The sequence below is a fragment of the Cupressus sempervirens genome, chromosome 9, assembly GCF_028749045.1.
Source record: "Cupressus sempervirens isolate cs-2001-9-10 chromosome 9, ASM2874904v1, whole genome shotgun sequence".
Lineage (NCBI taxonomy): Eukaryota > Viridiplantae > Streptophyta > Pinopsida > Cupressales > Cupressaceae > Cupressus > Cupressus sempervirens.
In genome coordinates this window covers 201,851,034-201,878,200 of record NC_143126.1, presented here as the reverse complement: position 1 = coordinate 201,878,200, position 27,167 = coordinate 201,851,034, and the positions used below count along the sequence as shown (strand labels likewise).

The window sequence follows — 27,167 nt, the reverse complement described above, 5'->3', positions numbered from 1 at the left end:
TGCCATGAGATCAATGGTCTTCTTCATGCATGATGATTCTGGATGGTACTCACGGTTGCAATATGTGCACTTTGATTTTCCCTTTGTGTAATTTTCTTTTGAGCCTGTAGACCATGTGCCATATCCATATCAACAAAGTAATTTTCTTTTGAGCTTGTAGACCATGCGCCATATCCATATCAACAAAAAATAGGGCAACCATTCACAAATACCAAAGGAAACATGCACATATAATGTGTTCTTGATCAAAAAACTGTAATGCCCAGATAACATAGCCGCATAATATCCAATCGTCGCATGTTCTTCAAAAAGCCACCATTAGCCGGCTAATATTTTTTTAAGTCACTAAGACTACAACTTCAAAATTGTAATTTAGGGTTTTAATGTTTAGCCTAGAAATAAAGATAAACAGCAAGAAACAAAGGAAGAATAAAAAAGACACAAAGACACAACAAATTATCCTAGGTCTACCACTGATCCTCCCAAAACATTTGGCGGTTGTGGCATGCTAGTACTTGGTTGTATGGTGCAGGTATTCAGTAATGTCATCTACAACTGGGGTAAGGTGCGGAGGTCTTGTATTTTAATTGGTACCTCCATTTGCAATATCCGCCCTAGTATGCTATTCACAGTGTATGTTCATCTCGAGGTACTTATAGCCACACTTGAATCCCCCTTCGCTTTCATTGCCCTCTCTATTTCCTCTTTCGCCTTTTGTACTCTCTGCTACTCTGTACGGGGATCAAGGTATACGCCTCATTTCGCCTAATTATGAGTGACTGCCAGTACTTCTTCGTCTTCAATGTTGAATAGGTTCACATGAGGTTTTGAGCAATTGGGTTCTTCATGATCTCCGGGACCACACCATCGACACAACTATTGCGATGTGTTGTTCTTCTCGTAGCCTCAGGCGAAGTGGCCCCACTGGTTGCACGCCCGACACTGAATCATTGGTCGGCCCTTCGAGTAGTATTCTATCCGGCTTCTGTTCTCATTACCTCTTCATCCTCCTCGCCGATTATTTCAAAACCTTCCAGATGATGCATTGCTTTTTTGCTGGTTGGTGGTGGCTACCCCGAAGGTAGGTGGTTGTTCTTGGATGAAAAGCACTTGTGGCCCTCTCATCTTTAGGTTATATGGGCAGTCCTTGGTGAAATGACCCATCACCTAGCAGATGTCACATAATGATTTTTTTAGACACGCTCCTTTTGTGTGCCCACTTTCTCTGCACTTCGTGCACCACAATTCTCCTTCTTCATTCCACCCTTCACCTCCTTTCATCATTTTGAAATCCCGCATCATGCATTCCATATCCTTTTATAATGCTTGCGCCTTTTTATTGGATTCATCATTGTTACTACTATCCTCCTCTGATGATTCATCATTCTCAAATGATGACTTACTTTTCTTCTTTAATGTTTTTCTTTCACTTTCCAAATTCATAGCTCTGTCATACGCATCATTGTACGACATCAACGATACTATCCTCATTTTTCTTCTCAGAGATGTGTTCAATCCGTCAATGAACAATCTCTTCTTCAATTTGTTCGCCGGTTGGGTTTCCATCTTCCTCAACAATTCCTTCAACTTTCTATTTGTAGGCTCGGACAATTTCCTCCTTCCCTTGTTTGGCACTATAGATCTCTGTGACAATCTCATTATCATCTCGAAGCAGTTTAAATTTTGCGTGGAATTCTTTTCTGAGATCGTCCCATGAACCTATTTTCGTTTTGTCCATGTCTGAATACCAATCGATGGCAACACCCCATAGGATTGTAGGAAACTATTGAACCCATTCATCTTTATTGGTAACCCAATTTGTCGTCCAGATAGTTTCACACGTATAGCAATGTCTAACAGGATCTTCCTTCTCGTCACTAGTAAACTTGAGTAGTTTTTGTTTCTACGACATGATTCATCTTGTTTGTCCTGGACCAACTTGTGTTCCCAAACTGCTAAGATTGGATCATGGAAGGTTTCCCTGACCACCGTGCAATGTCCTCCCAACACTTCTTGTTGCCTCAGTGTCTTCGGCTTCCTTCGCTTCCTCTTCCCCTTCACTTCAAGCGCTTCTGCCTCGGTTTCCCTCCACTCGACATGTGATGGATAGGTTTAAAAATTGTTCACATATCTCTCTGCTCAAATCCAATCTATGTCGTGTCTCCTCCACAAATTCTTCACTACTTCTCGCTCATTGATGTTGTGGTGAACCGAACCATTCCCCTTCAGTCACTGCACCTGGTTCCCTTCGGCGAGCTAGTTTAACCTTCATCTTCGTTTGGTTTGTTATGCAAGAATTAGGGATTGGCATTTGGCTTGTATAGTATCGATTTTTTTCCTTATATTTCTATCCTTATTTCATATATTTGGCATATATACTTCTCATTCGTGAATTTGAAACATATATAGATAGTAAACATAAATTTATATATATTCTCCGTACTTATCAGGGGTAATGAATGGGACGTCACTCACATTCCCATGGCCTAGGGCTCATGAGTTAGAGACGGTTTTCATGACGGTCCTCAGATTCCTGATGATTGCGTTCCAAGAAGTTTCAGAGGCGGTTTGTGTTGTTCCCGCTCGATTTCCTCTCGTTGCCTTGTCTACGCTAGAAACACTTGTGCAAACAATCGAGAAAACTAATGCAACAATTAGTTTGCATTGAGGCTCACGTACAGTGAGTCCCAAATAGTGTCCTCTAGATCCCCTTCACATATGGCTTCTCTCCGTACTAAGGTTTCAAAACTTGCGCGGAATAAAATATGAAATTTTGTGGTCAGTTGATGCTTGCCTTCGTATAGCTTGGTTATTTTGTTTTTGTTAGTTCTCACATTCTCCTCGAGAGTTATTCACATTTATTATGTTCTTTGTATGTCATTTTTCATGTTGCTCTCCCTAGATTTCAAATCAGCTATGGCACCAAATGCTTACCGTCACGGGTAAACAGGTTTAGTGCATAATACAAAAGTAAAGAATGTAACACTGAGTTTCATAAAACTGTACTATTGCTTCCATTAATGTTCATGTCAATACAATATAAGACAATGTAATTTTGATTGATATCTAATGCCACTCAGGTGGATGTACATATAGTAACCAAAGGGTTGCGACTCAACCGTCGAGTTCCAACTACCTTCGGTACTAGACAACTTACACACTTAACTAATAACTATTCCCAAAGGTTTACAATTATTCCCGACAACATTAGACTTCCCTAAACCCTGGCATACAATTATGTGAAAACAACATACTCTGACTAAAAGAGGGATAAAAATTTATTAAGCCAAAAAGAGATACAAAAACGAAAGCTCAACAAGAAGCTCTATCTTGATCAACAAGGTCATCAAAATCACGAGACAGGTCCAGGAGTAGTTGCCCCCTTCTACAATATTCCAATCCTGAGCATGGTCAAAAGCCCATTTGGCCAAACAATCAACAGCTTTGTTCAACTCCCAACGAATGTAAGTAAAACTAACAAACTCCAAAGATGTACAAAAGAGAAGAGTTTCATTAACAATTGAGCCCAATTGCCAACTAACATCTTCAAGTGCCTGTGAAACATGCAAGTTCACAACCACTTGAGAGTCAGACTCACAGATAATCTTGCACCATCCCCTCAAACAACATTGTTCCACAGGATATAAAATGGCCAAAGCCTCCATGAGATTGTTAGTATGACAACCCTTATGCACTGAAAAAGGAAATTAAACTTCTCCAAAGCTACAACGTGCCACACCCCCAATGCCAACAAGACCTGGATTCGTCCGAGAAGAACCATCAATGTTGACTTTAAGAATTCCAAATGGAGGATACCAATGCCCCTCATGATTCACTCAATACTTCCCTGTTTACTAGGATGTTTGGGCACACTATGATACCATTGACCCATCACCCTAGAGATCCCATCTTGATGATGAAAATTGAGGCAATTGTATATAGAAAGATCACCAAGATCCATACCCCCATCTAACTCACACTTAGCCTGAATAGTTTCCTGAAGAGAGTGGGAAATCTTCCACCAAAAATGCATGGCACCAATCCGAACATCTTGAAAGATTCGTTGATTCCTCTCCAACCGGTTATACCAAAGAATAAAAGAAGGGCTAGCAATCCACACAATCTGAAGAGGAGAAGCATTGGTGGGGGCACTCCCCAAGTGATCCCAAAACTAAGCGAGGAAGCATGCGGACAAGAGCAACCTCAAGCACTCCACCAAAGGTTCCATAACTGGGTAGAAAATAAACAATGGAAGAAAAAATGGGAGATAGACTCCTCCCCATTACCACATAACACACAAAATGAGGGGCCTTGAAATCCATGTTTACAATAAATATCCCACCTAAGACACCGGTTATGAATCACCAGGCACATGAAGAAATTACATTTGGACCAAGAAAGTTTATTCCAAACTTATTTCCACCAAGGTACTTGAGCATCTCCTAACAATTGTCAAGTAATCTCCTGGTACCCAACAAAAATAGAATATTTACCACACAGTGTACCACCCCAACCAAAACATTTGGCCCTGGTAGAGCAGGACTCCCTAGAGGCCAAAATCCTAGAAAACTCTTGGTGGTCCTCCTCTGAGCCACTTGGAGGCCAATCTGAAGAGTGTTTCCATCTATAGCCAACAACAGGGCCCAAGTGATAAAGAGTCTTATAATGAACCACTTTATCCCAGCCCATAGCAAGAAAAGAATCATATAGAGTCTAAAGATGAGGGTACATGGATAGATGGGAGGGTTGATAAGGAGTCTTATAATGAACCACTTTATCCCATCCAGTAGCAAGAAAAGAATCACAGAGTCTAAAGATGAGGGTACATGGATAGATGGGAGGGTTTCCATCCCAAGCATCAAACCAAAACAAAGCCTCAGAGCCTCTCTTACATATCCAGAAAAGGCCCCCCTTAACTAAATGAGCACCAGTCTTGAGACTATGCCACATCATAGAGCCACAACCTTCAAGAGGAACCGCAGAAATAGAACAAGGATCAGCACCTCTGAAATACTTATGAGTAATTATATAGGCCCAAAGTTGGTTTTTCCCAGAGCACCATCGCCAATAAAGCGTGGCTACTCAAGATGGCAGATTGAAGACAAAATTGCCCCCCTTCTTAGGCCTCCAAACAGTCTCCCATTTAGAGTTACGCAAATTACCACTCCAAAGGAATTGTCAAGAAAGAGCATCAAACTACTTGAGAAAGTAGCCAGGAGCAGCCTGAACCATAACCATGCTTCAATAAATAGGGAGAGCCAGAATAAAAGATTGAAGAAGGGTAACACAAGCAGCATTAGAGAGTCGTCTATGAGCGTAATCAAATTTTGCTAGAAGAGTCATGGCTGCCTAGAAACAATGATAGGGATGCTGAGATATGTCAAAGGGAGCGACCCAATTTGAAACCGTAGGATATTAGCAATCCTACGCTGAATAGGTTCAAGAGTGTTAAAGAAATATATAGAAGATTTGTGTTCATTAATTTTCTAGCTTGACGCCACCAAATAAATATACAAATTATGTCGAAAGGCTTTAGCTTCCTTGACCTGAGCAACTCCCGCAAGAGCAAAGCCATCAATAAATTGAAGCTGAGAAAGACAAGGTAATCCATTGTCCCAATGCCACCCCTAAATTGAGTCATGGGACACCTGATACTTAATGAATCTACCCAAGCCCTCAACCATAATAATGAAAAGATAGGGGAAAAGAGGATCACCCTAGCAAAGACACCTAGAAGCACCAAATAACTAGGATGGTTGGTCATTAAGATGAACAAAGAATGAGGTAGAAGTCTGTGTCACAGGATTCGCCAAATTTTCGGCTTGAGGTTTGAAATTTGGCGAACCCAAAAAAAATCATTAAATTCGAGGATGTTCAGCTAATATTCGGATAAAGCACAAAAAAAAAATTATAGCCAGCCTCCATTCCTTACGCCGTTGACTATATCAGTTGTTAGCACAACGCAAAAATTATTCAAGGCTTAGCGAAGAATTTTTGTTTTGGAACTGTGATTGTTTGTCCTGCATTTGTGAGTTGGGTCTACTGGTGAGGGAAAATTACACGACACCATCTGTGAGCAATCGCCAAATATAATATGCATTTGTGGGCAATCATTGAATACCATCTACTACAATGCTACTCAAACTCCCATGATTTTTTATTTGCTTGATTGACATTTAAAATTGAAAGTTAATGTTTAATGTTTAATTTTATAGTCTTTCATTTCGTATTATTTTGTACATTATGGTTTTTTTTTTTTGAATTTAGTAATAAGAAAGAAAGTTTATTATTATTTTAAGTATATTAAATATTAATAAAAAAATTTTGCTCGGTAAACGGCCTAAACCTTGATTGATTTTATTAATACAAAATCATTACAAAGAGTTCCCCCGTTCTGACAGGCACAGGTAGGAAAGAACGGGGAAAGAAAACCTCCTGTCTTGCCTGGGACCTTAGTCCTATATTATACATTAATAAAAGGGGCATACCCCAATGTTAATTTAAAATGAATATGCCGATCAATACATAATTCATCCAAATAATCTCCAGATTGGATGGGGAGATCATTATCTGTCTAAATTCACCAACAACAACAAAAGTTAAAGGTTAATGAGAAAATTAAAACTAACTATAATGTGCTGCCAAGGGAATTATTATCAACAGATACATTCTATGTTAAAATAGTTTATTAAGCTTAATATTTTGATTCAGTTGTTTTAATTTTTTATTATTATTCTTTAATATGTCTTAGCTTAACTATTTTGATATATACTTGAATGTATTTTACTGATGTTTAAGTTATAATGATGGGAGTGTATTTGAAAATGTGCAGCATTATTCGTTCAAAGAGTGGCTTTCTGCATATTAAAGGAATAATATTAAAAAAAATTAAAGAGCTAGAAGGATTCTAGATGAATCGCAAACCGAAAACCCATAGATATTGTCAGAGACATCATTTCGTATCTCTCATAAGGATTTCAGATATGATTATTGGGGTGAAATCCGAATTACTTCGTGCCCTGGTTAAGGGGTTATATCAATCATAAATTTCTATATAGTTGACAACTGAACAACATATTACAAACAGGAAGCAGTTTTAAAACTAAACACACTTTCCATTATATATATTAATAATATGTACAGTAAGCATCATCTTCCGTCTCATCAAAAAAGAAACTAATAAAAGGTAGTAAACAACAGATTTGCCATTTTTAGTCATATGGACAAAGCATCTACAGAGGCACTCAAGCTTAAAACAGAGTGCTACTAGTCAAAATGTGGCTCATGTTAATATGCTAGATTACCTATGTCACGATTTAGTCGGATTTTTTGAATACCATTATAATTTCCGAAGCTTCATGCATAGAACTCGCCTTTGATCCTAGGGGAAATTCATAAGAAGACCTTCCCTTGCTAGTTTTGCCATAATTTGGAAGACAGAACTCCACATTTTTCATTTCATTGAAATCCACTTCCGGCTGGATATATGCGTCATATGCCTTCAGATAATCAATTAGCCAATCCCTTCCCGGGTCTTCAATGATGCCTCTCCATCTTAGCAGAAATTTGATGCTCATCTCCATTCTCGGGCATTCCTTGTAGAACTGGATATTATCCCTAATGGTCATGTAGGGACGTTTCGCGCTCCTTGCCATTTCCTGGCTATTGACTTCGAGTTCCATGTATGCCTCTGGAAGAGGGATGCGGAGCCGAGCGTCAATGTTGGCAACAGCTAGTTCCAAACCCACCAACCAGCAAGGGTCAAAAATGTTATGGGTAATCCAGATAATGTCCCATTTCTCAATCCCCACTCTTACCAAACATCCTACCCAAAGCCCAACTATGTCACTGTTAGTTCTCCATGAGTAGTCGTAACTAAAAATTCCTTCCCCTAAAGCCCTACTGACAACTATTCGACTCATGTCATCTATGGGCTTCAGAATCCTATTCCATTGTTCTTGCATAACAGGCCCACAGAATGCCATGGTACAATTTTCATAAGCATGAAACAGACTGATGTTGGAATCCATTTTTCAGCCTATATCCCTAACAGATTTGCTGCTGAAAACGAAAACTAAATATCGAGAAAGCCCCAAACTACCTGATAAATAGGATGATTCGAAAGATCTAGATGTCTAATAATAATGAGGCATGCGCATGATTAAAAGGCTCCTTTCATCAAAGGTGATTACTAGGCAGAGTTGAGGGATTTCCTTACCATGATTGATTTGGTACGTGTGATATCCCACTATCGTATCATAGAGTTTTATAAGGGAATGATAAATCCAACTTGATTTTAGGGATCTATTAATTATTGAAAGTTAATGAACTAATACCATCGGTACCAAGATTGGCCAGTGCATCGGCCTCTTTATTTCCTTCTTTGTAAATATGAGCAAATCTAATGTCTTCGAATACTAAGAGTGAATTCATAATTACTTCTAGTTTAGAGTTTAATACCGAATTTGGAGTAGCTCCTTTCCTGAGAGCATTAATAACAATTTGTGAATCCCCTTCTATTATAATTTTTTTGATTTTTAATTTAATGCATAGATTAATACCTTCTTCTACAGCTTATAATTTTGCTATATTATTAGTGGTCATATCTAGTGATTTTGATCTTTTAGCAATCCACTTACCTTCTTCATCTTCAATGATACATCCTATTCCTGCTTTCCCAGGATTTCCTCTTGATGCCCCGTCAAAAATTAACTTCTTCCATCCAAGAGGAGGAGGCTCCCATTTACATGTTAATCTAGCTAGATCATTTTTCTTTTTATAAGTTAAGAGAGGATTAATTAATAGTGGCCAAAGTTTTTTCATTTCTGCATCCCAATCAGAGAAGGATCCTTCTTCTCTGGGTCTCTTTCTGAGGTCACTATTCATCACTTCCGAGATTGCTACTTCTATTTTGGCTAATAAGGCTTTTACTGGTAGACATTGGTCTGAGAAGATTTAGCGATTGTGTTCTTTCCAGATTTCCCACATGAATATTGCCAGTGATATATTCCAAAGTTTGCCATATACTTTCTTAGTGTTTTCTTTCGGCCATCCCATTAAGTGATCTTCCCATTGACCTGCTAAAGGGGATGCCCAGTTAAGTTTCCTTATTAGCCATCTCCAACATTCTTGAGAGAATTTACATGAGTATAATAGATGTTCTACATTTTCTTCTTCCTCTCTGCATAGGGAGCATCTAGATGGTCCTTCAAATCCCATTTTTCGGATCCTATCTTCTGTTAATATTTTCTTTTGCATAGCTGCCCAGAGAAACATTCCTGCTTTCGGAAGATTTGTTGGATCCCAACATAGATTCAGAGGAAGGGTGCTGATATCCCATTGTTGAGAATTTGTTATCATTTTATATCCTTTTCTAACTTTGTAGGTTCCATCCTTTGCTGCATCCCAGATAAGTTTATCCTCTCTTTCTTTATATGCAATAGTCCGAGATTTTAATAACAATTCAAGTTTGCTTCTTTCTTTCGTGTCAATGTTATACTCAGCGATAGATTTCCATCTCCATTCCTTTCCCTGCTCTGATTCATATTCCTCTAGATAATCTTTAACCTTGGTGCCCCATGTGGATTTTAGTAGATTTATAGTTTCAGGAGAGAAATTTGAACTTGTCAATGACGAGTTACCATTCCAGGAATCTTCCCAAAACAGTGCTTCCTCTCCATTTCCTAAGTCCCATGTTAGGTATTTAGAGATCAAATTGCGGTTTGTCAGTAGAAAGTTCCAACCAGCAGATCCTTTCGGGGGGGAAGTGATTCTAAATAGTGAGGTTTTATCTAAAGGATTTAGATATTTATTATATATGATTTTTGCCCATTTTCTGTCTCTTTCTTGATAGTCTCCAGACTTGTTTCGCTCCTACAGCTTTATTCTGCCATTCGAGGTTCTTGATGCCTAATCCTCCATAGTCTTTGGGTTTACAAATCTTATTCCAGCTAATTAATGCCGCTTTTTTCTTGTCATCCAATCCTTTCCAAAAACAATCCCTCAATTTGCTTTCCAATTTAGAGTTGATACGTTTTGGAAGATAAGAACATGACATTTGGTATGAGGGGATAGCTGCTAATACTGCTTTAATTTTAGTAGCTCTGCCTACCTTAGTTAACCATTTACCCTTCCAAGAGTCAGTGTGATTGTCAATTTTCCTGAGGATGTGCTCCCAACCCGAATTGGTTTGTTTGTTCTTATCGACATATATCCCCAAATATCTGAATGGGAATTTACCTTTATTGAATCCTAGTTTTTGACAAATTTGGCTTTCAACTTCAGTATCAATATTCAGGAAGAAAATTTCAGATTTTTCGGCATTAATCATCTGTCCAGATGCATTTGAATAAGTATTTAGCATATATTGTATATGATTTGCCTCTTCCATGGAGCTTATTCCAGCTAGAATTGTGTCATCCGCAAATTGTTGATGGGTAGTGTTTTCCTCTCCCTCAGTGACTTTAACCCCAGTGATCTTCACTTCTTGTTGCGCTGCTTTGACAGCCCTTCCAAAGGTTTCCGCCATGATAATAAATAAGAAAGGTGATAGCGGGTCTCCTTGTCTGATGCCCCTTGATATGTTAAAGAAACCTTCCGGGGTAACATTAAGAAGAATAGAAATTTTGGGGGTAGAAATGCATTGATATATAATGTTAATCCATCTTTTGGAGAAGCCAAACGCCTCTAAAGTTTTACATAGAAATCTCCAATCTACGTTGTCATATGCTTTCTAAATATCAAGTTTGAGTAGCATACAAGCTTCTTTATTTTTTACTGCTGAATGGATAGTTTCTTGAATAATAAATATCCCGTCTAAAATAGATCTGCCCAAGACAAAACTAGTTTGTTCTTCTGAGATAAGTTTTGGTAAAAAACTTTTGATACGATTAGCTAGAATTTTTGAGAATACTTTATAGATAGTGTTGCATAATGCAATAGGTCTGAAATCTCCCAGGGCTATACTTTCTTGCTTTTTAGGAATAAGGGTTAAGTAGGTGTGATTGATTTCAGTTAAGATAGATCCACCTTTACGGGTTGCTTCTAAAGCTTTCCACAAATCCTCTCCTATGATGTCCCAACATTTTTGAAAGAAGAAGGCTTGGAAGCCATCGGGTCCAGGTGATTTATCTGGATTCATACTAAAAAGTGCACTTTTCACCTCAGTTATGGAGAAAGATTCATTTAGAAAGTTGTTGTCCTCTTCTGAGATTAGCTTGGGGATATGCTTAATCATTTCCTCTTGAGCACATTTGTTAGATGAGTCAAAATTGCTAAGTGTTTTGTAGAAATGTTCGGAAAGGATTCCTGCGATTTCTATTGGGTTTTCGGTTTGCTCCCCTTCTAGGTTTCTAATTTTACCTATATTGATATAATTTCTATTATTAATCGTGATGTTGTGGAAAAATTTTGTATTACGGTCTCCTTCCAGGAGCCATTTTTCTCTGGATTTCTACCTCCAAAATATTTCCTCTTTTGCTAGAATTTCTTCATGTTTGAGGGTGTAAAGACCCCTTTTTAGCATTCATAGCATGATGTTGTCGTTAGCCTATTTCCCCATAGTCCCGTAGGCTAAACAGGACATTAAAGGGGCTTAGAGGCCATTTGGCCTAGATAGTTTCAGTTGCAGGTCTTTCTGAGGGGTTTTGAGGCAACTTTCGGCATACTTACTATTTATAGTAAGTCATCTTGGGCATGGGTGGACATCCAGTGGCAGCGGTATGTCGATGGTAATTGTTTAAAATCGGCAAGAAGACTTGTTTATCATTGATAAGATTTGTTTTGCATTGATAAAGACATTTTATAAAGTTAAATTTAAATATTTAACTTTATTAATGCATAGACTATAGTTTGTGGGAAATATTTAAATTAAAAGAGTCCCCTTTATTTTATAACACATTGAAGACATAAATTACATGAAAGGAGTTATGTTCTATCCCACATTGAGAAAACGAAGGATGGAGCTCTTGTGAGAACACTATAAAAGAAATGGAAGAGCTTCTTTTAGGCATGCTTCGAAATATCAAAGAAATTAGAAAAAATTTTGAAGATTATGTCTCAATAGTTTGGAGGACGAAATCCCTTCAAGCTGGAAATCTTGACGTCATTGAAAGATGTGGTCTTGAGATTCAACATAGTAGCAGTCCAAAAAAGCGGAACCAAAAAAAGCAGGCTGAAAAAGCGGGTACGAAAAAGCAGTCCGAAAAAAGCGAAACCGAAAAAGCAGGCTGAAAAAGTGGGTACGAAAAAACAGTCCGAAAAAGCAGAACGAAAAAAGCAAGCCGAAAAACCAGTTCGAAAAAAGCAAAGCAGAAGGGGCAGCATAGAAGGAAATTATTACAGCCATCTACAACCAGGTTCTTCTGTTAGTATTGCTTTTTAGGGTGTTATAAGCTTTCAGCTGTAAGTGTGCATTATACCAGCATTATCATTTTGTAATCCATGTAAATGCCAAAGTCTTGGCCATATTTCATGAGCATTGTATTTTTCATTGCAATTAAGAAGATAATAGTTGCTGGTGTCATTTAAGCAATTTAATATCATTATTTATCAGCTAGTTAGTTTGCATACCAACTGTTTGTAAAAATGTCAGTTGGTTGTAGGTGTTCATTTCTCATGCTTAGATTATATATATGCACTGAATATTGTCAAAATTAGTAGCACACTCATATTAGGTCATTGTGTAGTCCATTGTAGTCTTCTAGCACAAGGTTCTCATTGATGCAAATTGAAGAAAAAGTCATTTGAAGCTAATTGAAATACTATATCAGTCATACGTCCCTTGCATGTGAATTGTTTGATGAAATTCCTTGAGCTTTCATCAGCATTTTTGAGGGCAGATTTGGGGAGGGTTATTATAGTGGTATTAGAGCTTGCTTGCAAAGTGTTTGACGAAATGTCAAACAACTAAAGTATAAAGATTTTTAGTGTTTGAAGAACTTATATCCTGTTGGGGTCATTACAGTGGTATCAGAGCTATAAGTCTTGCCATCCTGTGGAGGTCTTATAGGGAATTTGGAATAGCCAGATAAAGAGAAAAATGTTTGACAAAATGAATGCCGGTCCAGATCAGGGAAAGGAAAGATTCTTACAATTATTAGACACCTTAGCACAGGGACAGCGATCAGCAGAGCAAAGAGCACAGGAACAGAGTCAGAGATTTGAGCTTATGATGCAGATGATGGCTTGTCGAATGGGGTTGAATGCTAATGTGGGTGGAGGAAATAATCAGAATGGTAATAATCAGGATGGGGTACATAATGGAGGCGAACAAGTTGGGAACAATTTCGGTCATGCACCCCAGCAAACTAGGACAGTGAGTTTGTGGCCCATGATTCCCATATTTCCTCCTAGAGCTCCAGAGCAGCCCGTACCAGAGCCCCAGATCACTGATATACAGGACCAGCTGAGGAGAGATTGGGAAGCCGGAGGTCCAAATTTTATTGCTGCAATTACCTTTAGGGAGTATATAGATGTGCGGATGAAGCATATGCCACGTGGACACAATAGGAACCAGAGCTATGAGCTACAGAAGAAAGTAGGGAAACTTCAGTTACCATATTATGATGGCTCGAGGAAGTCTACAGCAAGAGCTTGGGTTCAAAAGCTTGACACATACTTTCAAATGAACCCTATCCCTGAGAAAGAAGCTATTAAGTATACAGCAATTCGCCTAGATGGGTTAGCACACAAGTGGTGGTATCATGGTATGGTCACTATTGGTCATGCACACATTACCTCATATGTGGAGTTTTCAGAGAGACTGATTGAACGCTTTGATAGGCCTAAGGATCATACCTTCCCTATGACAGGCAGAAACTTGTATGAGGAGTTTAACAGACATGCAGATTCGATACAGGGAGACTTCAGCACATCTTCAGGTAATGGTTTATCTGCATCATCTTCACAGGCAGAAGGGGTTTCAGATGTTGTGCAGGTTGAGCCAGTTGCATCAGAAGGTGATATCATAGGCACATCGGATTGCCTGATTGACACAGATGGTGATTCCAATACAGTTGGGCTGGATGAAGTTATAGGAGTTGAGGATATTGTCATGTTTGAGGATAGTACAGTTGATCAGAAAGTGAGCATTCAGGACTTTGCAGAAAATGAGTATCAAGCACAGTTGGATGCTTCTTCACATGAGATAGAGGCTAGTAGCTCTTCACTTGGTTTGGCAAGCCAGCTGAAGACAGGGGACAAGGATATTGTCGCGGCTTTATCTCATCATGACAGGATGCATGGATTGATTGAGAATCACATTTGGATGATTCAACTGCAGGAGAGACAGAAAGGAGTCACAGCAGGTTCTTCTTGTGACGACTTACAGCAGGTTCTTCTTGTGACGACTTACAGCAGATCAAGGAAGGCATGGAGGCAATGAAGGTAAGTTACATACACTGACTTTTAGATCGCGATCATCTCCTTAATCTTGCAGGGATCTATTTAGATGCATTGAAGAAGAAGGAGGAGGTTGACCAGCTTTCTCATGAGCTAGAGGATACTCAGAATTCCTTGGTGTGTATTCAGTTGGCTCTCCAGGATTCTGAGAGACATGTGGACAAGCTTTGTCTTGAGGTGAGCTCAGTTCGGGAGTTAGCGCTTATAGCAGGGACTCAGTTTTCTTTTACAGTCAGGTCACATGTTGATGATTTCTCAAAGATGACAGAGTTTACAGGAGAGTCCCAAGATCTAATTATTACAGACGACACCCAGGGGGATGTTGTGGATAGTTTTGAGGACTTAGTTTCCTCAGCAGTTTTTTATGGTACACAGGGGTTGGACAGCGATGCTACAGTTTTTGATACTACGTATGTTGATATGAGCTTTGGAGTTGATTCGCAAGATATGGATGTTAATAGTCTAGAGACCAGTAACTTTGAGGATGCTCCTTTAGACAGTGTGTCAGAGGAGGTTTGTAGGAGACGGTCTAGCCAGTGCCATCATGTGTCTAGTTAGTTGAGAGTTAGTGAGCGAGACATTTCTATCACTTGCCAGCATTTCGACGCTGCTCGTCAATTGTTAGCAGTTTATGGATGGGGTTGTCCTACTAGTGATGAGCGGGGAGGTAGTTATCTTTCCTTGACAGAGATCCACTCTTTATGGGAGGCTATTCGGATTCTGAGACAGGATTATATGCAGTTGGTAGCCGACAGAGATTATCTTATCGAGTGGGGCAGTACAGCATACGATGCATTATTGGCCAAGGAAGATGAGGTGAGTGAGCTTACTCAGCAGCTCGAGGTGACTTCTGAGATTCTTGAGAGTACACAGTTGGCTTTCGAGGAGTCACAGTTTCATTTGGCTAAGGTGACCATGGAGTTAGAGCGACTGCAGTCTTTACCAGATTCTGTACAGTCACAAGCTGTGGTGTCTAGTGATCCGAGGATGTCCATGGTCGAGATTGTCAGAGACAGTGGAGATGGGGATGCATCCACCCTTGATACTAATATTGGCATATCGGTTTCGTTCCTACTAGAGTCAGGTTCAATTGAGTTGGGTGCTATAGCAGATTGTTGTGGTATGCCTAACATGGTGATGGCCTCTAGTGCTGATGGCACGGAGACTAGAGATGTTGTATCAAAGATCATGTGTGATGTTGGTGAGCCGGCAGTTGGCATGGTTCCTGCTAGTGATACTACTCCCTTGGCGATGTCTTCGAAGGTAGTAGTCAGTTCCTGCTTGGTTAGTGATCGATTGCAATTAGTTTCATCTGGGTTGCAGTCTAAGCCACTGACTAAGATTGGCGCATTCTATCGGCATTACACTGTGAGGTATGCTCATCAATTTACCTTTGATGACCATGTTGATGAGATGATGATATGGAGATATACTTTGATTCCTAGTGCTTGTCATCAGTTATGGGATGGTTTGACGCCACAGGATGAGAGTTGTGATGGGCATGACATGGCAATAGGTTCTGCAATTGATAGCTTGATAATACATGACTTAGAGCAGGAGTTTGGGAGTGATGCTTCAGCGGTTGTTGTTATTGATTCTACTCCTTTGGTTATGACATCTACTGACTTAGCTGGTGATCAGTCACAGCGGGTTGTATCACTTGTTCATGGTGAGCTGTTGACTGGGGTTGGTTCTTTTTATCAGCATTATACTGCAGGGTATGTACATCTGTTAGCATTTGATCCTTGTGTTGAGGAGTTGGTGGCAGGCAGATTTGGTTTGGGTTCCATTTCTTGTTGTTTATCTTGTGATGTCTTTTCACCATCAGCGGTGCATGGGAGTTATGGTTATGAGACAGTGGTCCGTAATCTACAGAGTTGTGTTAACTGCAGTAGATGTACAGTGTGTGGATTCTTTGTATTTGGTGCAATTTCATGTGGGAGTGGTCACCATTGTTGCAGAGTTGGATTGTACATTCCATATAGACCAGTGGGATGCGTTGATGGTATTTACTGTGTTGGCAGTTTGGGTTATCTACTCTACTTGGGTTCTGATATTTCGAGAGCTTGTTTCTCATGGGTTCCTGACTTTGGAGTTTGGGTGAGTTGTATTCGCCAATTTGATTATGGATTTCTCTTGGTTAATTTTCAGAGGTTGTTGCAGGAGCCTATGTTGACTAACAGCAATATAGTTCATGACTACATTTGGGACCCAGGTGGATTGATTGGGTTGTTGTTCGGCCATTGCTTGGGGACAAGCAATTTTGGGAAGGGCGGACTGTAATGTCCCCTTTTTAGCATTCATAGCATGATGTTGTCGTTAGCCTATTTCCCCACGGTCCCGTAGGCTAACCAGGACATTAAAGGGGCTTAGAGGCCATTTGGCCTAGATAGTTTCAGTTGTAGGTATTTCTGAGGGGTTTTGAGGCAACTTTCGGCATACTTACTATTTATAGTAAGTCATCTTGGGCATGGGTGGACATCCAGTGGCAGTGGTATGTCGATGTTAATTGTTTAAAATCGGCAAGAAGACTTGTTTATCATTGATAAGATTTGTTTTGCATTGATAAAGACATTTTATAAAGTTAAATTTAAATATTTAACTTTATTAATGCATAGACTATAGTTTGTGGGAAATATTTAAATTAAAAGAGTCCCCTTTATTTTATAACACATTGGAGACATAAGTTACATAAAGGGAGTTATGTTTTATCCCACATTGAGAAAACGAAGGATGGAGCTCTTGTGAGAACACTATAAAAGAAATGGAAGAGCTTCTTTTAGGCATGCTTGGAAATATCAAAGAAATTGGAAAATTTTCTGAGGATTATGTCTCAATAGTTTGGAGGACGAAATCCCTTCAAGCTGGAAATCTTGACGCCATTGAAAGATATGGTCTTGAGATTCAACATAGTAGCAATCCGAAAAAGCGGAACCAAAAAAGCAGGCTGAAAAACCGGGTACGAAAAAGCAGTCCGAAAAAAGCGGAATCGAAAAAGCAGGCTGAAAAAGCAGGTATGAAAAAGCAGTCCGAAAAAAGCGGAACCGAAAAAGCAGGCTGAAAAAGCGGGTACGAAAAAAAAGTCCGAAAAAGCAGAACGAAAAAAGCAGGCCGAAAAACCAGTTCGAAAAAAGCAAAGCAGAAGGGGCAGCATAGAAGGAAATTATTACAGCCATCTACAACCAAGTTCTTCTGTTAGTATTGCTTTTTAGGGTGTTATAAGCTTTCAGCTGTAAGTGTGCATTATACCAGCATTATCATTTTGTAATCCATGTAAATGCCAAAGTCTTGGCCATATTTCATGAGCATTGTATTTTTCATTGCAATTAAGAAGATAATAGTTGCTGGTGTCATTTAAGCAATTTAATATCATTATTTATCAACTAGTTAGTTTGCATAGCAACTGTTTGTAAAAATGTCAGTTGGCTGTAAGTGTTCATTTCTCATGCTTAGATTATATATATGCACTGAATATTGTCAAAATTAGTAGCACACTCATATTAGGTCATTGTGTAGTCCATTGTAGTCTTCTAGCACAAGGTTCTCATTGATGCAAATTGAAGAAAAAGTCATTTGAAGCTAATTGAAATACTATATCAGTCATATGTCCCTTGCATGTGAATTGTTTGATGAAATTCCTTGAGCTTTCATCAGCATTTTTGAGGGCAGATTTGGGGAGGGTTATTACAGTGGTATCAGAGCTTGCTTGCAAAGTGTTTGACGAAATGTCAAACAACTGAAGTATAAAGATTTTTGGTGTTTGAAGAAGTTATATCCTGTTGGGGTCATTACAGAGGGTGTATTCTTTTCCTAATTGATATGATTCGTTATTCATTCCTTTTGCAATAATTTCCTTATTTAAGCTACTCATTTTTTCTTCAATGTCTAATTTTTCTTGGAATATATTTTTGAAATGTAACTTGTTCCAACTTTTTATCTTTGGCTTTAAGATTTTTAGTTTGGAGACCAGGCAAAACATTCTTGATCCTTCAAACTGATCCTCCTTCCACCAATCTCTAATCAGGTCCATGAAGCTTCTGTCCATAAACCACATCTTCTCGCACTTGAAAGGATTTCTATTGGGTTTATTCTATTCTTTGATTTCCAATTTCACTGGAAAGTGGTCGGATCCTGCCATAGGTAAAATTTCTGCTATAATCAAATTGTCCATGTTTAGTTAGTTCACCTTTAAGAAGGAATCTGTCTAATCTTTCAGCAATGTAACATTCTCCTTTTCTACGATTATTCCAAGTATAAACTCCATTCATGGTTTTAATGTCCAAAAGGGAGTCCTTGTGAATCCAGTTTTTAAATCCTTCTAAGGCTTTATTGCTGTGGTTAATTCCACCCAGTTTTTCATCCAGATTTGCAACCGCATTGAAGTCTCCACCAATAATGGTTGTTTCCTGTGTTATTGATTTAAGGAAATGGCTAATCTCATTCCAAACTAACAATTTATCTTCTGTGGAAGTCGGTCCATAAACATTGATAAGTATTAATTGTAGGTTTGTTTTTGAACTAGTGGCTCTCATTCCCATCCAGTTTACTTGAAGGGTGAGTAATTCCATGTTGGTAAATCGGGGATTCCAAAGTATCCCTAATCCTCCTAAAGCTCCTTGGGACTGCTGAAAAACTGATGTCCATTTCCGCAATTTTTTATTCATTTTCAATCCTTCTTCTTTGTTAAGTTTTGTTTCTTGTAGTAATATGATATCTAAGTCAAATAGGGCGAGGTTACGCTTTAACAAGCGTTTTTTGCTAGGGGCGTTGAGACCCCTGGCATTCCAAGTTGTTATCTTCATTGCTCCTTGGGAAGGCACTTCCCCTTCCTATTGTTTAGTATATTTGCGATCTTTATCTGATCCTTCACTTGCCTAGCTGCTTCTCTAAGTTCTTTAAGTGATTTCCTTCCTCGTTTTTGCTTAGTTTTTCCACAAATTGGTGTTGTCAATCCTTCTTGGTTCATGGCAATACCTAATTTGTCTAGAGTCTGCTCATCAAGTATCTTCTCCACTATAGAAGAGACTTCCCCCTCCTGCTAATCCTCTGCAATTATTTCTGCTATTAATAATTTACTTATCTGCTGGTTTTCCTGAGTTCCTATGCATTTTTCATTTCCTTTGTTGCCTTCTGTGTTGGTGGGAGTATTCTGTTTTTCATAACCCAGCATCAAATTTATATCTTCTGAGCTTGGATCTATTTTACAAACTGATCCATTATCCTCTTTATCCGAAGCAAACATGTCTTTCCCATTGCTAGGAGTTTTCCAAAATTTGTATCTCTTTTTCTTTCCTTTATTTCTTATAGTTATATTGCTCCACTGAGTTGAGTCTGCTGGTGGAATGGCGACCTCATGTCCAATATCATTGTTTGGTTTGATCGATTCTTGTATGGTTCCTAAGATTTGTTCCTCTCTGTTTTCTGACTCCTGGTTTTTTAGATTAAGTTCAATCGATCCAATGTGAATCAATTCTTCCTCCAGATTTTTTACTTGCACCTGCTTTGCACTTGTTCCCGATTTGTCTTCTGATTCAGAAATTAGTATCTCCTTCCCTTTATGTGCCTTATGTGATTGTTCTGCTAATAGACTCTGATCTATTAGATCATTCTGAGTTAGCAAAATTTTATGTTGCAACTGATTTAATTTGATTATATTTAGTTCCATTTCTTCAATGACCTCTTTTTCTTTCTGACATTCCATGCAATTCTTGAATTTGTTCAATGAGTGCTGATAGCTAATTTGCTCTTCTATTTCTGTCTCCTTATATTTATCCCCTTTTCTTCATTTGTAATACAAAATATCCCTTCTTCATGAGATATCGGCTTGATTGCAAGATCCATTTCCTTTCTTTTTGATGTTTTGCCTGCATCTCTTTTTGTTTTAATGAGATCTTTGATGTTATTGGTAATTTGTAGTTTAATCAAATTAGCGTCTACTAATTTTTGTACTTCTCCTGTATATTCTTCAAATTTAATTTTATATACGGATCGATTCGTTATTATCTTTTTGTTAATAACTTGATTTTGTTCAGATTTAATCAAAAGCCTTATTCTACTAACTTTATCTGGGTTATCTTCAAATCCAATTACATTCCCTAATGAGTTACAAATTTTATTAAGGGTTACTTCTTCCATTAATTCGGAGGGGATTTCTTTACATTCCATCCATTTAATCGTTTCTAGATTTCCTATGAGATTTTTGTGGAAATTAGGTTGCCATTTAAAAAGTTTAATATGATGTCCTTTATAGAATAGCATATCGAACTTCATAATTTCCTCCTTGTCTTGTTTAGTTCTACATAAGATAAAACATAAATTATCTGCAAATGAGTTTAGGGTACTTACCTTGTCACCCCAAATCATGGAAATTTTGCGTACCAACCTGGATCTCTTCCTTGGCGGACCGTTCCAATACACATATATACCTTTATCCTCACATTCCTTCCATCTTCTTTCATTATAGGGATTACTTATAATTATTTCTTCTCCATATGTGTTTTGATCAGTGACATTTTGTTTATGGTCAGCTTTATTCCTTCCTCTGTTTGTATGCTGTTCCATTTTTCGATGCGGAGGTATGTATATTGATTTTCTGTTTTCATTGATGATGGGTCACTTCTTTTCCTCCGTGGGCTGCTTCATTGGAACCTTCAGATTTGTGGGGGGATTTCCCGACCCTTTTCCCAACGGGATGGCATTGATTGCTAATATCCATCGAGGTTGTTTGGGGAGCTCTATCTGGAAGGAATTCTCCTTAGGTCTAGATCTAGGGTTTGGCTCCACAATTTTAGATTGATAATTGAAAGACTGGTGCATTGAAGTTTTTCCTTTTCTTGCTTCTGATTTTTGTCGTGTGCGAGTTCGGCTTTTCCGATTCCTCACTGTTTGCCATCCATCTTTTTTGCTATGTGATTGATTTCCACAGATTTCCTTGTTTCGATTTGTGTGTAACTGTACAAATGTTTCGAAGCTATTGTTGATAGCTTTTCCATTTCCTTCTTCCTTTAATTTCGACTGCGTGAGGATTTCAAATTTGTTTCTGGTTACCAAGGGGGATTGTAGAGTAATCTTCCACTGATACGCTGCTAATTTCGAAAAGGGGCGACTGAGATTGGTGTTTGATTTCGCTTTTTTCATCATGATTTCATTAAATATTAATATTTACTATTGTTTATTTATTGTTATTTTAATTTATGTGTAATTTTAAATGCAATAAATTCAAGCATTTTTATTATTTTTATTTTATTGTGTAAAGTTAAAATAAAATATTAATACATTTTGATTTTATGTTTTAAAATGATAAAGTTAAATTAGTATATTTTGTTTTAAAATGTCATGTTATTAAAATAAAATATTAGGTTTATTTGTCTTTATTTTCAAAATGTAATATCATTTTATAAAGATTTCAAATTTATGTTGTAATGTTAAACTATTTTGATAATTTATTGGATACACTTATACTTTTTAAAATATTATAAAAAATTATATAAAGTGAAATTTAATGTCAATTTTTTTTGAGTTATTTGACCTTGTCAAACTTCATCCGAACTTCTTAGTCATCGAACTCGAATTTGAATTCAAACCTTGTGACTTAGGCAGAAGTAACATAGCTCGTAATCCAACTCACCCACTCTGGTCTAAAGCCAGAGGTAAGAAGAATATTTCTTAAGAAGCTCCATTTAACTCTATCATAGGCCTTAGCCATATCCAGCTTAATAAACATAGATCGCTCCCTTGAGCTAGCCATAGAGTAGATAGCTTCTGTAGCTATAACCACACCATCTAAAATTTGTCTTCCTACAACATAACCTCCTTGTTCTTTTGAGATAATAATGGGGAGCCACTTTTTAAGTCTCTCAGCAATCAACTTAGTAATAACTTTCTAAACCACATTACATAGAGCAATAGGTTTTAAAAAGTCCAATTGATTAGCCCCATCTTTTTTTGGAATAAGAGCCAAGAAAGTAGAATTCAATGTCCGAAGCATCTGCTTGCTAGAATATGATTCCTTAACCACCTCCAACAAATCCTGATTAATAAAAACAACATATTATACTACTCAGTATTTTGTATGTTTTTGCAAGTGTGCTTCAAAAATTTGGAAATTCAAAAATACAGCACAAGTTTGGCAAGAGTCCTATCAAAGGCAAACAATATGCAAAAAAAGAAGCACCTCAATTGTTGATTGTAAGAGATACAGTCAATTATTTCCAAATTTAAAATTCTTACATTAACCAGATAAAGTGGCTCATAGAATAGTTTGTCCAGGAAATGTCAGTCAAATCAAGTGTTTTATGTGAAGGCATCAAAAAGGATTATCCATATGCAGTGTTGGAGCCCGATTATGTGAATTTCTAATGAAAATTGAAGCAACTGCTTGCTAGGCAACAAAAATTTCATGCACCCTTTTCAGTTTGTTCCAACATTCTTTGAAGTTTCAAATTGTCCAGCCAATGCTTGGTGAATTCATTCTGATTTCGCAGGTATGCAGATTGATGCAGATTTGAAATATATTGTGGGAGAAGGGTATATTATTTTCCTCCAGTTTGAGTCAGCTCCTCAGATTGATGATTAACTACCACTGATATGCACTTCCTGCATATATTGCCACGCAGGTTTTGTTTGGATAAAGACTTGGAAGCCTTCACTGAAGTAAGCTGCAGCCCTTCTAATCTCAGTTGCAGCCTCTTTTCTTATAGCAGCAGCTCCTTGGAATTACTTCCATCACTTTGAAAATCACAGCTATAGAGATGGGGGCAATCTTAGCATCTGCATTGAGTTCTTGGGATTTAGTGTGGATCCTAGGGTTCTGGAGGAGGGTTTGAAGCATTTACTATCATATTGAAGCAAGCCTCCCAGCTACACGTCTAAAAGCATAGTTATATAGTTTATTGCTGATTGAAGGGGTATTTTTGGTGTTGCATTGAGGGGTTTCTATTGCTGTTCACATTCCCATAATCTTCGCACTTATTATGTTTCCAGTGTATTGCGTGATTAGAAATAAAAGCTCTCTTTGATCATTTAATTCTGATTTCTGATAAGCAATGCCGAAGTTCATTGTATTAGTGTACAATGTCAAGATCAAATAAAGGAGGCCAAATATTTGATATTATGTCCCTATGATATCACTGATTATTGTGATGTTTAAATGGTTAGTTTATGATTTAAATCCATAGTTGTGGCTGTTCTAATTCATTGAAAGTTGCATACAAAGAGATTGATAAAATGTCTGCAAGCTAGTTATGAGAAACATTGCAAGTTCCAGTTCAAAGTTTGTGTTAGGGACATTAAAAAAATGATACAAAAAAAAGGGATTATAGAAGATTCAAATAAATAGTTGGCTAGAAATCAAACAAACTAATTTAAAAAAATTATCTGGACAACAATTCATCAATATGAATATACACTCAACAGCTATACAGAATACAGATAGACTGTAAAAATTTGGAATTGCACAAGGAGTTTTATTATAAATAGACATAACCTCTCTATGAAAACAGAATATGCACCTACAGTAGCTTGGTTCCTTTCATTTCAGTAAAGAAGAATGCAGCGGAACTCACCAGCTATATTCAGCCTGCTTTTGACACCTTCTTTACTTGCCCATTCCAACAATTCTCTCTCTGCCTCTCCAGTAGATATAACACCTGCTATATTTTCTGCATCTACATTTGCAAAGAATTTTATCTTATTAACCGTTGCACTTAGCAATGAATGCAATATCTCTATGTTTTCACCACTACTAGCATGGAGGAGGTCATTTGTAATAGAGTAGATTAAATATAGGGCTTCCATCTCATTCCGTGGACTAAATGGACCAAAATCATCATCTTCCAAAAAGTACCACTCTGCCTGCATGAAACATCACAAACCATTACAAAATCCTAACAATTCAAACAGAATATTATATACAATGAGCATGCCTTTATACAGGCAAGCAACATCCAGCAATTTTGCTTAATACATTGCAACCTTACTCCTACATCCCATATTCCATACCTCATTCAATTGCAATATACGGGCTGCCCTAATTATTTGCTCTAAAAGTGTGTCTTCTCCTGGTTCTGAAGATGCAAGATCTTTATCATGTAGATGAAATACAAGATTAATACTCCTCTCTGAAAAAATCACCTGCTTGAGTACATTGATAATATCATCAATTGCAATATCAAATAATCACAACACAAACAGAATTGGTAGATTGCAAAAATGGGCTAGTAATAGTCATCTATAATCTACTCCCAGGTATATTTCCCAATAGAATTTAGTTTAAAGAAGTTGACTATGGAGGATGAGAAGAATTAATTCTATATGTTTATCCAAGAAGTGTTTTAATAGTTAGACTCCCGGGCAAAGGTTTTAATTAAATATCTCTCTATAAACAAGAACTAATTAGAACCAGATTCGTCAGATAATCTATATAATGGTAATAAAACTTGGCGTGTACTCGCCACACTCATAAATACAAGTTTTCAGCTGATCAGTAACTTACCCACAACATTTCAGCCAAGTCTGCTGTAAAACCTACAAGTTATGGTGAGACTCGTCTAGACATGTCAAGTTAAATAGAGGGACTATGCAGATGCAAATTCCAGAAGCAAAAAATAAGTTTAAACCATATATCTGACTTTTGCTATCATTTTTGCCTTAAAAAATTTGGATTTCAGCTGCATGAAATGATTGTTAGGCGATTAGAAGGATTTTTTTACAGTTCAAGTGCAATTTGATAGATATTGCTTGTTTATTTTTCTTCCTGTTTCCCATTTCAAAACCCTTCTGTTTAGTAATGTTTGTTTTCAATCTAAGTTGCTGATTTGGGTATGGCTGCTGCTACAGCGCATGGGTTTGGGTACGTGGGCTAAGACCCCCAACAGGTTCTAACTTCAACACTGTAATATCCCTTGCTGAAACTAACTGTATGTTGCAGAATTTAACCCCGAGGAATACTATCAAACAGTTGTCATGAAACTTTTGTGCTTGCTATTCCAGATTTCAGTCAGATTGTTCTTGCTTAAAAGATACCAAATGTGCTTTGGAATGATTACTAGAATTGTTTACTCAAAAATTGACTATGCAGATGCAACTCATTTTGGATTTCCAGTGCAAATATAAGACCACCACATGAGGAATGGATACTTACAGCTCATAGACATTAATGCAAACATTTGGCATGCAACATGGATATGAACATTTCATCAGACACTTGCCATGCCATTTATCATCGCTATTAATAACCAATTACAGTGCTAATATAAACATGGATTCCCAAACATATATGCAACTATTAACTGTGATTTCCTTATTTCCATGTAAACAATTTCACAATGAAAGCTACTGTAAATATCAACTCTGAAACTATAGAAGAACCTGGTTTATTTCAACACATCAGTTTATTTACATTAGCAATCAGCGATAACTCTCCATTTATTCCCTTGATATGACCAAACACTTGAGCTTCATGAATTTTCCCAAATGATGGATGATTTCCTCCTTTACCCTAATCACTACTTCCTTAAACCCACAAGTGAACAGCTATAACCCATGGCAGGTATATATTTAGTATGGGAGCTAGCAATGGTGAATATTACTGCCTCTTGAGCCACGCCTCCTACTATAGGCCACTTTTAAGTTTTCATCATTGTCTGCTGCTAACCCTCTCAGAATTTGAACTCACATTCAACCAAATTCTTCGAAGTAAAGCTCAGTAAGGACTCCAGGATGAAGCCATCTCTCCATTTGCACAATTCATTGGATCTCTCACCAATTCAAAGTGTTATACAGTGAAGGCTGATGAACTGAAACCGTTGTTTCAATTTCTTCTTCTCCGCACCAATAAAGCAAATACACAAGTCAAGAATGAATTTGATCTCTCCAAGGCCTTTTAATAATATTTCCACCATGGATCTTCATTAACAAGACTCTTTGAGATTTTCATATTTGCTTTTGTTAACCTTATAATATATCATCTACATTACTGGCTTCACACCCTGGACCCTCAAACTGAGTTTGGGTGCAAACTCAGGTCTGGATTTGTCGAATGCTCTGTATTGGGTCTTCACATTGTCTGCATCTGGACCTGTGGGTTCATCCGGGTGTAAACCATTGCAGACCCACAAATCCAAATGCGGACCTTGTGTGGACCCTGCACCAACCTAGGGGTACCTAGCATGGACCCAAGCAAGCCCCATGCGAACTGTTGGGGATCCATGACTATAAAGTAAAAATGTGGGCCCAAAATCAATTTAAAATGACATTTTTTTAATTTATTTTTTTCCTCCTAACCCTAAAACAGCCCTAATAGGGAGCTTACAAACACATTTCATTTCACATTTGCTCACTCATTTTCTCTATCCATCTTGCATGTTTGAAGTGAGGTTATTGTATTCGAAGGAGATTAATTGTGGAGTTGCAAATACCTTCCAAAGAGCAGATTTAAGTGTTTAAGGTATACATTCCAACCATATCCCTTAGTTATTTGATAGATTGTTTCAAGTTTTTTTTAAGGTTTTAAGATTTTTTCAAGTTTCTGTAGAAGTTTTGAAGTTTGTTTGTTTTCCCATTTTTTTTAAAGATGGCAACAATGAGTAGTCAAAGCTCAATGGGTGGGTCTCAAAAAAATTTAATTGATAAAAAGATTTGGAAATACACTAGCTCAGTGGGTGGGTCTCATTTTAAAAATACACTACAAGAATTTCTCAATGTCCTAGAGGTGGGGGGTTTGTATGGATATGTAATTTTTGCAACTTAGAATATAGAAGCACCTACTA

The 27,167-nt window shown here is 37.7% G+C and overlaps 1 protein-coding gene across 4 annotated transcripts in view; it reads right to left on the bottom strand.

The window, feature by feature from the left end:
- The window catches only part of LOC149538187 (SET domain-containing protein), a 190,685-nt gene that overhangs the window by 87,174 nt on the left and 76,344 nt on the right, over positions 1-27,167 (bottom strand). For all 4 annotated transcript variants that reach the window (XR_016356006.1, XM_089799579.1, XM_089799581.1 and 1 more), the window contains exons 3-4: positions 24,400-24,531; positions 23,964-24,252 (exon numbers count right to left, since the gene is read on the bottom strand). Coding sequence is in view for 3 of the 4 variants with exons in the window: in XM_089799579.1 (XP_089655705.1) it covers positions 23,964-24,252; positions 24,400-24,531 (421 nt within the window). In the remaining variant the exon portion in view is untranslated. The remainder of the gene's footprint in view (positions 1-23,963; positions 24,253-24,399; positions 24,532-27,167) is intronic.